Source organism: Onychomys torridus, chromosome 9 (genome assembly GCF_903995425.1).
Source record: "Onychomys torridus chromosome 9, mOncTor1.1, whole genome shotgun sequence".
Classification (NCBI taxonomy): domain Eukaryota; kingdom Metazoa; phylum Chordata; class Mammalia; order Rodentia; family Cricetidae; genus Onychomys; species Onychomys torridus.
The window spans coordinates 7,398,743-7,414,398 of NC_050451.1; the positions used below are offsets into that span (position 1 = coordinate 7,398,743).

Consider the following 15,656-nt stretch of genomic DNA (forward strand, 5'->3'; position numbering starts at 1 on the left):
AATTTGAATTTGTTGGGATCAAATGTGCTGCTGTTGGCTAACTATCTTAAACTTGCCTCCTTTCCTTCCTTGGTGACCTGCATTGAAATGATTAGAGGTCCAGCCTTACTTGGTGAGGATTCCTGGCCCTGTTGCTCATCTACTGCCATTGACTCTGCCCACACCTGCCAGCTTCCTTAAGTAGTGTGTCCCCTAGGGAGGACAGGATTCCCATTTTTGTGCTTCAACCTCTCATCTGACTCTCCTGGTGGCTCATAGGACTGGATGGGGTAAGGAAGAGCCTGATGCCCTCTGGCCAGGCAGATCCCCAAGGGACTTGGAAAGGTCTGGACCACTCTCATGGCTTGATGCTCCCACATAATTTAAAACAATGATCTACATTAAATGTTTCCATGGAACCAATTAACAGCTTTAACACAAAACACAATGGAGTATTATTCTTTATTGGTAGAATTGAAGAAAAGATACATTCCTGAGACATGCCAGGCAGCATGGAGTGGCAGCGCTGTTCACAAATGGTGATTGGTTGGTGATGTCTTCTCCAGGTCCTAGGGATGATTCTGTGTGTGAGAGAGAGAGTTTTACTTAGAATTCAAGTCTAATATCTGGTATGTGTCTTTCCATAAGGCCGCAGCTGAGGTCTCTCCAGTTCCACAGCCCTGCCCATCTGCCTAATTAGCCCCTAAAAGATTTACCCTCACTTTCCCTAAGGTAGGGGAGCCAGGGGAGAGGGGCATGGAGCTTCCACAGGATAAAGGTGTGTGGTATCTGCACATTGGGGTCAGTGAGCACATTTGTATGTAGAGGCGTGTGTGTGTGTGTGTGTGTGTGTGTGTGTGTGTGTGTGTGTGTGTGTAGGGTTTCCCAGACACATGTGTGCTGGTGGCATGAGCAACTATATGGACAGCAGTTTGCTGGAAGATAGCTGCCCAACTTTACCCTCACTCCTTCCCACATACACGTGTCAGAGCAGAGCAGAATGTCTCTCTCCAGGAGACAGATAACCTTAGGGTATTTCCACCTAGTGTCCAAGGGCATCTCTATCAGTATCTGTCCACCACTGTCATGCTCAGAAGCCCATCTCTCCAGCCAAATCCTACTCACAAGCCACCTACCCTCTATTCTCCTTCCTCAGGCCAATGTTCTTCCCACTCCCTCTCCCAATTTCTAGCTGCACAACCCAAGTGCCATCACCTGTGAGAGAGACCCCAAACTCTAGCACCACCCACTCTGGCCTACCAGATGTTCTAGCTCTGGAGAGTGACAATCCAGGCTCAGGGGAACATCTCCCACCCAAGGACTCCAGCTGGGGTCAGGGTCCCTTACAGACAACCATGAAGTTTGACTTTAGTGCCATAAAAAATGGACACCAGGCAGGTGCCCCTCTGCATGTGTTTGCCTTTCAGATCCTGTCTCACCAGCCCCTCAGAGGACTTCCCCTTCCAGAAACACATTCTTATCTTCAACATCTCCACCCCTAAACGCATGACAGCCTGTCACACAGTTGCCAAGGCCCAGCATGGGAATCTGACATCCTTCTTGCTTGTGCCACTTAAGGTCATGAGTCTTCTGGAGGTGAGACCATAAGTCTCTTGCTTTGGTCAATTCTGGAGGGCCAACACGCCCTGTGTTACAGAACAGACTGATGTTGTGCAGTATGCAAGAACAGAACACACAAGGAGAGACTCGAGATGGGTCTCTGGCTTTCCTGCCACTGGGTTATTTTTGCATAGCATTTGTCAAAACTTGCTCACCCACCACCATGGATTGAAACACAATATGGCCATCCTCTGGCCACTTACATGGCTGATGAACCCATCTCCAGTGCTACATTGGACACAGCTCCTAAAACACCTTCTGTTTTTGGTAAAGTGGTCACTGCAATGTACATGGAGATGCTGAAACCAGAGAAGGAGAGTGTTGGCCTTATGTTGCTCACAGAAAGGCAATCTTCTACCTCTTGTTTGGCCTTTCCTTTGTGCCAGGAACAAGGGGAGAGAGCTGAAGAATGCCAAGAAAATGTGCCAGACACATGAACACAGGGACAGATCTCTGGGAGAGGTTTCTAGGCAGACAAAATCTGGGCTTTGCTGCAGAATATCTGCCCTGGGGTCTGATGACCCTGTTATCTCTGCCCCAGTATGTGCCAAGGAAGCCCACAGGGTTTCTCCAACCTGTGAGCCATAGGCAGCAAAACCATCCATCTCTCAAAGGCCAGCCAGGTGTGTTCACCTGGCAGCTTCTTGGGAGACAGTTAGGACACGTGCCACTCTCTGCCCTGCACTGTCCCAGCTCCGCCTTTAATGAGGAGACTGTGCCCATACCTGAGCAGGACCCCTCAGGTGGTTTGTCCTGGGTCAGACAGCACCCTGTTTAGAACCACTTTCTCTTTTGATAGCGGTCTGTGCTTCGTAAATCGTCACCACTCCAGACAGCCATGTGCTTGTCACCAGCCTCAGCTTCCCTTGGACACATCCTGCTCAGACGCTTACAGTTCACCGCTAGTGCACATCCCTGCTCATCAGAAAAACGTTTCCGACCCGTTCCACTGTCAGTCTCTCTGCAACATTCTCTCACCAGCGTCTGCTTGACTTGATTTTTCCTTTAGGGCTGACAATTCCTAACAGGAGCATCTTGATGGGGGCTGTAGAAGCCCCTTTGCCACAGCTGATATGTTGAATGGTGTGCAGGTTTGAAGGGGGTCGGGGGCTCCTCTAGTCTGTGTTACTTTCTGGGTCAATGTGTTTATAAAGCAAGGACAATAAATAATGACCAGAAAAAAAACATGTGTGCTTTGGAGCATTCACGAGCTTCCCCATTTTTTATGTGTATGTGGTATGGTATGCATGTGCATATACCCATGTTCTCATGTATGTGCACACATGTGGGGAGGGATTGTCATGCATGTGGAGGCCAAAGGCTGGTGTTAGGTGTGCATCACTCTCCCTCTTGGAGCAGGCTCTCTCACTTAAATCTGGACTCAGGGATTAGACCTAACTAGCCAGCTTGCTCTCGGGACCCTGCCTCTGCCTTCTATGTGCTGGAATTATAGGTGAGCCACCATGCCCATCTGATATTTACGTGTGTGTTGAGGGTTGGAACGCCAGGCCTCGTACTTCTATGGCAAGAATTTTATCCACTGAGCCATCTCCCCAGACCACTTACTCATTTTAAATGAAATAATTGACGTGGTAGGTAATTGGGGTTTTTTATAATCTAAAAAAAAAAAAAAAAAAAAGCTAAAGCTAGACCAATCCAAGAAACCACGAGCCCATGTGCTTCAGGGGAAGAAGCAAGATTTGAGAACTCCAAGGCAGCCCTGAAATAGTACCTGAAAAGGGGTTCCACTTTACTTCGCTGTTGCTGTGACAAAATACTGACCAATGACGACTTACAACTCCTGAGCTCCAAAAGAGGGTTTTCGGGAAGTGACTTTGTTTTACAAGTAATCCTTTTCTCTGTCTCTGTCTCTGTCTCTGTCTCCTTCTTCCTCTCCTTCCTCCCTTTCCCCTCCCCCTCCCCTCTCTTTCCTCTCCCTCTTACTCCTTTCTCTCTCTCTCTCTCTCTCTCTCTCTCTCTCTCTCTCTCTCTCTGTGTCTCTCTCTCTGTGTCTCTCTCTCTCTCTCTCTCTCTCTCTCTCTCTCTCTCTCTCTCTCTCTCTCTCTCACTCTTGCTCTCTTCCCTCCCTCATATCTATCCACCATGAAGTGAGCAACTTTGTTCTAGCATGTTCTGTCACTGGCCTAAAAGCGATGGAGGCAGCTAAAAACTCTGAAACCATGAATCAACTTTCCTCCTTTACCTTGTTTATGTCCAGTGTATTTTGATGTTGTGGCCTTCTTGTCAGTCTTGCACTAGTGTGTCACAATACCAGATCCAGATCTCACGTCACCCAATCAAGGTATTGTGTACCCTAGGCAGCGGTAAGGGTTGTAGGTAGTTTTGCAGCCCATGCTGGACAGCTGTTCGTGTGTATACATGAGGACCTTCTGCCTCATATCCTTGGAGGGCATCTTTGTGATACGTGTTCCCCCCCAAAAGAGCATTATTCTTGGTAGTCTGCACCTCTCGCTGTCCTGAGCTTAGCCTGGGCTCCAGCAGTGATAGATATGTACCCTCAGAGGAACTCGGACAGCATGCTTGGAGCTGAGGCTTCCCAGGTGGAGGGTGGAAAGACTCAATCATCCCAGAGAGGCCCTGTGTCTGCCGGCGGCTTCCCACCCCAGGCTGGTTCTGACAGTAAATCTGCCTCATTTCTATTGGCTGTAAACAGTGCAGTGATGAGACCATATGTCACTTGGGTATTAAACAAATCCTAATGAGCTAAAAATATGTTTGTTTTAGCTAATTGACCTCTCCGGCCTTTGTAAACCACTTGGTAAACATCTTAAGATAATGATTTCCAGAAACTGACTTGTGGGTTTCCAGCTTGCAGGGTAAGCTCGCTCATCCTCACCCCAAAGACCACCATCTCCGGCTGTGACACCGTGGGACTCTCTGCTCTTCACTGGGCCCAGCCAGTATGTTCTAGATAGAATTCAAAAGCCAGAAGGTGGAAATGGGGAGTGGCTGTGCCAACTGCTACTCTCTATCTGTACAACACCCCCACACATGCTACAATCTGGCCTAGGGATGTCTGCTAAAAGACTAAACAGTGCCCACTAAGAGGCTGGCTGGGCAAAGCAGGGGTTCCGGATGTGGGCTCTGTGGCAGAGGTTTTTAGGTATCCAGGGCAAGTCAGTCACAAGCAAAATCCATAGCACTTCCATGAGGAAAAGGTGGAACATAGTAATGCACCTGAGACTGGCTCCCAGGTGTACTCCTGCGGTATGAGAATGACCTGTATTGTGTATGTGACTTAGGGCCACAGACAGCCACTCACTTCTCACTGCAAGCGCTGGGCTGAAGCTGAGCCCTTAGCCAGCCACTGACAAAGAGAGTGATGCTCATTAGATCTCACAATTAACCTTATCTGACCTGGAAGTATTGACCCCATGTCCCTGTCACCTGTCATACCATATACTGAAATCCAGACATTTCATTCATCTTGTTGCAAACTTGTGGGGGGACCTATATTGTACCTAGAAGCATAAGCAGGGTATAGGAATAAACTTCAATTCCTGAGGCCAACATCGGCCCCAGACTCGGCCTTGGCACTGAGATGATGGTAGCCTTCCCAGCCTCTTCTCATTGTCTTTCACCTGTCCCTGTCTGGAAATGGTGGGCTCAATTAGCTACTGAACTCCATGGCAATAAAATATGACACTTGTTACAGAGTCCTCATTGGTAACTTCCAGACACAGCAATGCTTTGTGAAAACTTTCACATTTAATCCACCCAACAACTCTCATAATCTACTGATTTAACAAGATACTCTCCTAAGTCTACGGGATAAACAATAGCAGAACCCAGACCTCCAACTACATCTGCCTAATTCCCAAACCATGGGTCACCCATAGTAGTAGGAAATAATGATACTTATTTATAGATTAACAACTTTCATTTGCAAGGCTTTAGTAAAAACTGTGAGTGTGCAAAGCATAGCATAGGGTCTAGTATGTGGCAGGAACTCAAAATAAACACAATTATTTGTGTTATCCCATAGAGATGTGGCTCAGCAAGATGAGATGCAGTGTTCCTTCCGGGGCAAACCACCCTGGCCTCTTCCTCCTAGTCCCCTGGTGCACGCACTTGAATTAGACAGGATTAAAGGCTTACCGGAGCTGGAAGCCTCACATCTAACTCCCAGGTTGAGCCCCAGACCTTCTGTCTGCCTGCTAAGGAGGACGAGGGAGAAAGGCGGCCGAGGGAGCAAGACCCCAGCCCTGTCCACAGTCAAGGGAGCTCTGACCCAGGAGCCAGGGCTCCTGGGATCCCAATGACGAGAGAATGGGTCCTGGTTTGGTCCAGCACACTGCTCTGTGTTCTGGCTGGCCCCATGCAGCACCTGTTCCAGCCAAGCTTGGTGCTGGACATGGCCAAGGTCCTCTTGGATAACTACTGCTTCCCCGAGAACCTGATGGGAATGCAAGCAGCCATTGAGCAGGCTGTGAAGAGTCGTGAGATTCTGGGCATCTCAGACCCTCAAACGCTGGCCCATGTGCTGACAGCCGGAGTGCAGAGTTCCTTGAATGACCCACGCCTCTTCATCTCCTATGAGCCCAGTACCCTCGAGACTCCTCAGCAAGCACCAACACTCACCAACCTCACCCGAGAAGAACTGCTGGCCCAGCTACAGAGGAACATCCACCATGAGATTCTTGAGGGCAATGTGGGTTACCTACGAGTAGATGACCTCCCTGGCCAGGAGGTACTGAGTGAGCTGGGGGGGTTCTTGGTGGCCCATGTGTGGAGGCAGCTCATGGACACCTCCTCCTTGGTGCTAGATCTCCGGAACTGTGCTGGTGGTCACATCTCTGGGATCCCTTACGTCATCTCCTACTTGCACCCTGGGAACACTGTCATGCACGTGGATACCATCTATGATCGCCCTTCTAATACCACCACCGAGATCTGGACCTTGCCCAAGGTCCTAGGGGAGAGATACAGTGCTGACAAAGATGTGGTAGTCCTCACCAGTGGACGAACCGGGGGCGTGGCTGAGGACATCGCCTACATCCTCAAGCAGATGCGCAGGGCCATCGTGGTGGGTGAGCGGACAGAGGGTGGTGCCCTGGACCTCCAGAAGCTGAGGATAGGCCAGTCCAACTTCTTCCTCACAGTACCTGTGTCCAGGTCCCTGGGACCCCTGGGAGGAGGTGGCCAGACATGGGAAGGCAGTGGAGTTCTGCCCTGTGTGGGGACACCTGCAGAGCAGGCCCTAGAAAAGGCGCTGGCCATCCTCACCCTGCGCCGTGCCCTGCCAGGGGTTGTCCTCCGACTTCAGGAAGCCCTGCGGGACTATTACACGCTGGTGGACCGAGTGCCGGGCCTGCTACACCACCTGGCTAGCATGGACTACTCAGCCGTGGTCTCTGAGGAGGACCTAGTGACAAAGCTCAATGCCGGCTTGCAGGCCGTGTCAGAGGATCCCAGGCTCCTGGTGAGAGCCACTGGACCCCGAGAAAGCTCCTCTAAGCCCGAGACTGGGCCTAATGACCCCCCAGAAGCCGCACCTGAGGTGCCCAAGGAAGAAGCTGCCCGGAGGGCGCTAGTGGACTCTGTGTTTCAGGTGTCTGTGCTACCAGGCAATGTGGGCTACCTGCGCTTTGACAGATTTGCAGACGCCTCTGTGCTGAAGGCACTGGGTCCTTACGTGCTCCGCCAGGTGTGGGAGCCTCTGCAGGACACAGAGCACCTCATCATGGACCTGCGTCACAATCCTGGAGGGCCATCCTCTGCTGTGCCTCTGCTGCTCTCCTACTTCCGGGGCCCTGAGGCTGGCCCTGTGCGCCTCTTCACCACCTATGATCGCCGCACCAACGTCACCCAGGAACACTTCAGCCACAGGGAGCTGCTAGGCCAACGATACGGCAATCGGCGTGGGGTGTACCTGCTTACCAGCCACAGGACTGCCACCGCTGCCGAAGAGTTTGCCTTCCTAATGCAGTCCCTTGGCTGGGCCACACTGGTAGGTGAAATCACTGCGGGTAGCCTGCTGCACAGCTGCACGGTGCCACTGCTGGACTCGCCAGAGGGTGGCCTGGCACTCACGGTACCTGTGCTCACCTTCATCGACAACCATGGTGAAGCCTGGCTGGGTGGTGGTGTGGTGCCTGATGCCATCGTGCTGGCTGAGGAGGCCTTAGAGAGAGCTCAGGAGGTGCTGGACTTCCATCGCAGCCTGGGTACCTTGGTAGAAGGCACCGGTCACCTGCTGGAGGCCCACTATGCCAGGCCGGAAGTGGCAAGGCAGGCCAGAGCTCTCCTGCAATCCAAATTGGCCCAAGGAGCCTACCGCACAGCAGTGGACTTGGAGTCCCTGGCCTCACAGCTCACAGCTGACCTGCAGGAGGTTTCTGAGGATCATCGCCTGCTGGTGTTCCACAGCCCTGGTGAGCTGGTGGCAGAGGAGGTCCCCCTGCCACCTCCTGCTGTTCCCTCCCCAGAAGAACTCTCCTATCTCATTGAGGCCCTGTTCAAAACAGATGTGCTACCAGGGCAGCTGGGCTACTTGCGTTTTGATGCCATGGCTGAGTTAGAGACAGTGAAGGCCATCGGGCCTCAGCTAGTACGGCTGGTGTGGCAGAGGCTGGTGGACACAGCTGCGCTGGTTGTTGACCTGCGCTACAATCCTGGCAGCTACTCTTCTGCTGTGCCTCTGCTCTGCTCCTATTTTTTCGAGGCAGAACCCCGCCAGCACCTCTATTCTGTTTTTGACAGGGCGACATCTAGCATCACGGAGATATGGACCCTGCCGCTGGTTGCCGGGCAGCGCTATGGTTCCCACAAGGATCTCTACATCCTCATGAGCCACACAAGTGGTTCTGCAGCTGAGGCCTTTGCTCACACTATGCAGGACCTACAGCGGGCCACAGTCATTGGCGAGCCCACAGCTGGAGGGGCACTCTCTGTGGGCATCTACCAGGTGGGCAACAGCCCCTTATATGCTTCCATGCCTACCCAGATGGCCCTGAGTGCCACCACCGGGGAGGCCTGGGACTTGGCTGGTGTGGAACCTGACATCACTGTTCCCATGAGTGAGGCCCTTTCCACAGCCCAGGACATAGTGGCCCTGCGTGCCAAGGTGCCCACAGTACTACAGACAGCTGGGAAACTAGTAGCGGATAACTATGCCTCCCCTGAATTGGGGGCCAAGATGGCTGCCAAACTAAGTGGTCTGCAGAGCCGATATGCAAGGGTGACTTCAGAAGGGGCCTTGGCTGAGATGCTGGGAGCAGACTTGCAAATGCTCTCTGGGGACCCACACCTGAAGACAGCACACATCCCAGAGGATGCCAAAGACCGCATTCCTGGAATTGTGCCCATGCAGGTAAGATTCAAGAAAGACTTGGCCTGACCCAATCCTGGGAGTGAGTTGTCCAGTAGACAGCATGTGTGTGGCTGTATGCACAATACAAGACTGCAGCGCCAGTGTTTACATTTGTATTAGTAATGTCCTTTCTTCCCCTCACCATGCTGTGCCTTCTACTCTCTGGGTATATGGTTACTGGACAGCCCTATAGAATACTCAACAAATCTAATGTGAAACATTGAGGGGGAAGGACTTTCTGTCTTAGCCAGGAAGAAGGCCAAGAGTTTCCGTGAGTTCCCATTATCAGTGTTGGGGAAGGGCTCCACCATGAGATTTTCCTTCCCCTGAAAGTGTGAGATTTATGTTAGCTGGATCTACTGTGTCCTTAGAGGTAAAGTATGGAGGCTGGTCCATACTTTGGGTGCTAAGGCACAGCCCAAAGACCTGAGTAGGGGGCCAACTTGTCATCTTCTCTCTAAACAATGCACAGTACTTATCCTGAGCTGAGGTGTGTGAATATAGGTCTGTCTGCTCCAAGAACCAGCTTGATGGGAAATCTGGAGCAAGGTGGCTGCAGTCAGAAAACTTGAAAGCCAGCACCGAAGCACCTGGGAACACCAGCGGGTGCAATAAGCTGATTGTGGCAGCTGGGAGAGGGTGGAAAGGGAGTGACCTGGCCATGGCCAAAGTGCATGCGATTCACAGAGGCCCCACTCTACCTAAGCCTTCCATCAAAGAGCACTCCATCTAAAATTAATGAATCACATTGTATGGAAATGTCACAGTGAATCCAGTAATATGTACACAATTAATATGCTTTACCAATTATAATAAAATGTGATTAAATATGGTAAGTTATTAGAATAATAATGAAAAGAGAGACTACATATTAAAATATTTTAATTAGTATAAAAAAAAAGAGCACACCAACCACCTCTCCACCCATTCTCATCAGTGACTTTGCTGTGAGGTCACAGTGAGCAGGCAAGGCTTTGCTTTGGCCTGAGGTGAGGGCTAAGGTATAGGCAGCTTATCTGGGAGATAGTCACTGGGCGGGAAGAGGGCAAGGAGGAAATAAGGGCATGGAAGATCCCACTGAGGCCCTGGCGAGTGTGGGGAATGCCCCTTAGAACCAGCCCTCGACAGGTGAAAAGGGCCTATCAGCATCTGTCCTCCAGTGGTAGGAGGTCAAGACTCTTGCAAGCTAGAGCTACATAGACACGTGCCACATGGAGAGGTCTGAGGCAGAGTTGGAAGACGCAAGACGGGAGTTTCCACAGTGAGCCTTGCTGCAGGGCAATCACCTGCAGTCAGACAAGAGCTAAGGGCAAGGTAGGGCTACAGGCCACTGTCTAGACCACACAGACCTCTTTGCCTTCTGTCTAGGTCATTGAGTCCCACCACTGCAACAGCGTTTAGTTGAAAACAAAGGAGAATCACACCAGGAGGTCTGCACTAGACTTCCAGGACCCCAATTTCCAAAATTGCCATGTTGGGTTTTTGTTTCTTTTGTTTTGTTTTTCCAGCATAGGCAGGGCCATGGAGTGAAAGAGAGTGGGTGGAGTTTGGAGTGGCTTCCCTTTTCTCCTGTTCTGTCTGTGAGGGCCTCGGACAAGTTAGACGTCCTGTCTGTGCTTCAGAATTGTCCTGGAAAGATGAGAATAACAGTGCCTTCTGTACAGGGTTGCTGTCAAATGTGATCAGGGCTGCGAAGAGCTTATCCAGGGCCAGGCCCCTGAGAACAATTACTAAGATCTTCCCTCCTCGTCCCAGCAGAGGAGATGGGCCCAGGGACATTAAGAAGTGTCTGGTGAGGTTGGAAGCACCATACTTCTCCAGACACCAAATGAGGGGTTGGCAGAGCTGCACATTCACCCCAAGGGATGTCTCTGATCAACTGACTCACACACCACAAGTGATCCCCATCCCAGGGCCCATCCCCCACATGCTCCCCTCCCAGACACCGCTTATTTCCTCAGTAGCCCATGGCACCCTTCTCCTGGGCACTGCTTTTTGGCAATCTCCTGATACTGACCTAGGCTTCCCACTCTTCCAGATTCCTTCCCCAGAAGTCTTTGAAGATCTGATAAAGTTCTCCTTCCACACAAATGTGCTGGAGGACAACATTGGCTACTTGAGGTTTGACATGTTTGGGGACTGTGAGCTGCTTACCCAGGTCTCCGAGCTGCTGGTAGAGCACATCTGGAAAAAGATCGTACACACAGATGCCCTGATCATCGACATGAGGTCAGTGGGCTAGGCAGTGATTCCAGGCTGAGCCATAGCACTGGCTGAGAACAGTCAGAGCTGCAGGCCAAAGCTGGGGTGGGGAAGGAACCCCATGACACAATCAAGGAGCTAAAAGGAACCAGGCCTCCTGCCTGGCAGAGATCTGGCCAGATAGCCCAGAGGTTCAGATCTTATTGGCTGGTGGGACCTCAACACTGGTAATTTTTTTAAGCTCCCCTGATGACCCCAATGTGTATTTCAGGTGAAGAGTTACCCCACATCTGTTGCCTGACAGAAGAAATCAAAGTGGGGGGCGGGGATGGGAAAGATAAAAACTGATGATCCTTGGCCCCATGGCAGCCCTGTATCAGTAACTCCAAGGGGGATTGCATAATCTATAGTTCTGATTGTCAGCCCTCCACTGTGGTTGTACGTCTGCAAAATTACCCCCAAGACAGCCATTCTCGTGGGCATCACAAAGCCAGGGTCCCAGGGACAATTTGGAAATGAACAGATGCCACTAGAACAAGAAAGCTTTGCATAACAAAAAGGTTGTTGGAGCTCTTCACCTGTTCACCTCCCTTCGCTTCTGAAAGAAAAACAAACAAACAAACACTTTCCATGGGAGTTCGCATCACAAACCCGCATTACAACCACCACCCCCCTCCTCCAAGCAGAAAAGACCTGGGGCGGTGGCCGGACTCAGGCCTATTGGTGGGTGTGTCCCGAGCACCATCCACCAGTATGAGAAAGATCAGACTGCTTCTCTCCCAGGGGAACCTTTTCCACTTCCCTACTGCTGGAGAAAGGCTCAAGCATTTCTTCGCAGGACGCAGACCCAAGCCTCTCTGTGAGCTCAGCCCCTCTTTGTCTCCGCTTCCCTCAGGTTCAACATTGGTGGCCCCACCTCCTCCATCTCAGCCCTGTGTTCCTATTTCTTCGACCAATCACCCCCCATTCTGTTGGACAAGATCTACAGCCGGCCCAATGACTCTGTCAGCGAACTCTGGACCCACACCCAGCTCACAGGTACGTGAAACCTTCTTCTCCCTGTTCTCATTCAAAAACCTGGAAAAACCAGAACAAAAACTTGAGAGTATATAAAAATAACAGTAACAGACCATACAGTCCCTGTTCTGGTGGCCCACAGGACACAGTACTAGGACAACCTTCAGTATCTGAAAGCACATGTCTAGAGAAGAAAAATAGGCACTAGATGGCTTGAATGTCTTGTCTAGGGTCCCCTAGCTAACATGTGAAAGAGCCAAGAATCAAATGTTACTTTGCCCGATGCCTGTGTGTCCCCTGCTCTCAACAGTAATGCTAGCAGCCTGTAGAACAAAGTCAGAATCTGGATGCCACCTCACCTTGCTAATCAAATGGGTGTTTTCACAGCTCATCTTGTCTGAGCTCTCAATAGCAGCTCATCATAACTGCCTGAAGAAATGTCCAGATGCTAACAGGCCTTCCTTTACCTGCCTGGGCCCGAGAACATCCAGAGTAGCACTGGCAGCCCTGAGCTTCATAGAGATGCACCTGGCCAGTTTCACGTCTACACATCCTCATTACATAAGCATTTTGCCACCATAGCTTTCAGGGTTTATCCAATAACACCGAAAACTGTCAAGGAGAAAAATCAGAATCAGGTGAACTCTAAATTTAAACAGATATTCAAAACCAGAAGGTTAGGACAACCTCAGATTTAAAGATTCTAGAACTTTGGCCCACCTGCCACCTTCAGCCACTAAGACCCTAATTGAGTGGTCTTTATTAAGCTGCATTTCCACTGTAAAATCCACACCAGATTTAGAAAACCTACTGTGGAAATGAACGAAATGAAAGGGGAAGCCATTACGGGGGGTGGGAGTGGGGAGGGAGAAAGAGAGAAGGCGAACCTCTGTGTTTCAGTGTAGTAATTTCATTTTAAATAAATGTATCTTTGACATACTGTTTAATCAAATTATGATTAAAGTTAATTTCATCGGTTTTCTTCTATATTTGTCAATGTAGCTACTTAAAATTTTCAAACAACCACCAAGTAATAAAGTAATAAATGTTGCCCTTCTGGGGAACCAAAGCAAAAAGACTCTCAGGTTAGAGTTGGGGTACCATGATTCAGGACACAGTTGCATGTCTAGAACTCAGGGAAAGCCAAGTCTTGCTTTTGTTAGCCCACAAGCAGCAACATGGAAGTGCGTGGGCATATGAATGACTGTCCCTGTATCACAGGGGCAGACTGAAGCCAATGGCCCACATATTGACACATGAGAGCAAGACTCAACCTGTGGCCCGCTTCATCTCATCTGGACAGTGTAGAAAAGGTAGGGTGTTGATTTGATCCCATGCTGAAGGGTCTCTATCCTCCAGGTGAACGCTATGGTTCCAAGAAGAGTGTGGCCATCCTCACCAGTGGTGTGACAGCCGGTGCTGCTGAGGAATTTACTTACATCATGAAGAGGCTTGGTCGGGCACTGGTCATTGGTGAAGTGACCAGTGGAGGCTGCCAGCCACCACAGACCTATCATGTGGATGACACCCACCTCTACATCACCATCCCCACAGCTCGCTCTGTGGGTGCCACGGATGGCAGTTCCTGGGAAGGGGTGGGGGTGACACCTCATGTGGTCGTTCCTTCAGAAATGGCCCTTACCAGAGCCAAGGAGACACTCCAGCGGGCCCTGCGAGGGTGAGGCAGAACCTGGGGGTCACTGAGAAGGGCCTCCATGGCCAGTGTTGCAATGGCAGGTCCTCTGGGCCACTACTGGGGCTCTAGCATGGGATCCTGCTGAAGGTCACATGGTCCAGGGCCTGCTGAGCTGGGGCATCCTCAAGAGCTCATCCAGCTGACCCCACTGCTACACCAACCTCTCCCCGGAACTCCAAAAGTGGGAGCTCAGCCACCTCAAAGGCATCCCCTGTAGTAGTTATTCTGGGGAGATTGAAGTCCATCTCTCTTCTACCCATGCTTCCCAGCCTCCATCCTCTGGTCCCCATACTGTTACCAAAAGCAGTTCTGTCATGATCCACAGCTGTAAGGCACATGTGCCAGTAGCTTTTTCTAGTAGCCATCTTTCCAAGAAGGAAAAGAAAGAAGTGCTTAATGTTAGCAGTGCTTTCTAATGTTACAGTGACTCTTTAACTTGGGATGGCATTGTCCTCTCTAAGTTCATTCTTAGTTGACAATATATTAAGTCAAAATGCATCTGATACCCAAACAAGCCTATGAGAGAGTCAAAATATCCCAAATCGAACCACCCTAGGTCAGAGCCCATGGGTGTCATTTATCTGACTTACTCTACCCAGTTATCTTTTGTGAATATCAGAGAATAACAGTGATGGAAAGTAGATTGCTTCTGTGTGATCTCTTGATTGCAGTGTGTAGTCTGGGGTTGCTGAACATCTCTGTGTTTCTGGTACGCAGTGGCTCCCTGCAGCTCAGGGCTTCAGAGGTGGGGAGCCCTTCCTCATACATCCCACCTGCACTAGAGTACCTCCCCACAACCCTGAGGTCATTTTTTTACCCACCACGCATTGTCACCTTTATTTATCCTCATCTGCGACATGGTGCTGGGTGTGCAGGAAATGTGTGACTGCTCTGCAGGGCCGAGGCACTTAGATTCTAGGGACCCCCTCCCCACCTTCCTCCTCTTCCCTCTTCTCTCTTGCATCTTTCTCTAATTTAGGTTATAACTTAAATTGAATTCTTGGTGATAGAACCGAGTTAGTGGTAATTCTATCTTTCTTTTTAAAACGTCGTTCTTTTTCTAGGTCCTCATACTAAGCATATAGCACTGTTTGCAGATATGGCCGTCATTCTGAAATACAAAAGTGCATCTGTAATTATGGCACCAGTGGTTGTTCTGTGTGTGCCTTTCTCTCCTTGTCTGGCACTGCATGCACTTAGGGATGGAGACTTGGGTTTTAGGCCCGAGACCAAGAGCTTTAGGGGCAGCAGTTGGCAGAGAGCCCATGGATGTTCAGCAGAGAGGATAATCAAGGTTCTTAGTTTTCAAGTGAGCAACTATCACCACCCTTCACCTGGGAGGCCACTGAGGTGCAGGAAGCTCAGAAACCTGCCTGATGCCACACAGCAGGCTCGCTCTCCTTTAGGCCACCTAGTGTTTGCACTCTGTGGAGAGTCACTCCCAACTGCACTGCCTATAGCCAAGAGCCCCTAAGAGGCCATGTTCCTAGACTCTAGAGTCAGCCTGCCTGAGTGGGAAGGCCAGTCCAGCCTGCTCTGCTCTGTGTGGTTCCAGGAGACTTACTTCACTCTCTGGGCCTCCGTTCCCTCATGTGTTCAGTAAGAGAGGTAAATATTACACCTGTGAAAAATCACAGTTAATCAGAAGTGCAGCCAAAGTCAGACGCCATCATTTTTCTAATTCAAAATTGGATGTCTTGGAAGCTCAGCTCCCCGGTAGTGGGCAAAGGTTCTACCTCGGTGAGTTAGAGGAACCTGAGGTCAAGATTAAATCTGGAACAAGTGACAAGTCTAGGCACCAGCATCCTG

General features: G+C 50.5%; 1 protein-coding gene across 1 annotated transcript; it reads left to right on the top strand.

Annotated features, from left to right (window-relative positions):
* Nucleotides 1–5,878: 5,878 nt before the first annotated feature.
* Nucleotides 5,879–13,833, top strand: Rbp3 (retinol binding protein 3). The gene is made up of 4 exons (XM_036200065.1): nt 5,879–8,932; nt 10,971–11,161; nt 12,030–12,172; nt 13,511–13,833. Exons 1-4 carry the CDS (start codon nt 5,879–5,881, stop codon nt 13,831–13,833), a joined length of 3,711 nt encoding a protein of 1,236 aa, XP_036055958.1.
* The last annotated feature ends 1,823 nt before the right edge of the window (nt 13,834–15,656 follow it).

What these genes read in the sequence shown, in the direction of transcription:
- Rbp3 (XM_036200065.1), top strand. Translation starts at nt 5,879, where the DNA reads ATGACGAGAGAATGGGTCCTGGTTTGGTCCAGCACACTGCTCTGTGTT. An exon ending in GCCCTGATCATCGACATGAG is followed by an intron (nt 11,162 to 12,029) that starts GTCAGTGGGCTA and finishes CGCTTCCCTCAG; the next exon opens with GTTCAACATTGGTGGCCCCA. An exon ending in GACCCACACCCAGCTCACAG is followed by an intron (nt 12,173 to 13,510) that starts GTACGTGAAACC and finishes TCTATCCTCCAG; the next exon opens with GTGAACGCTATGGTTCCAAG.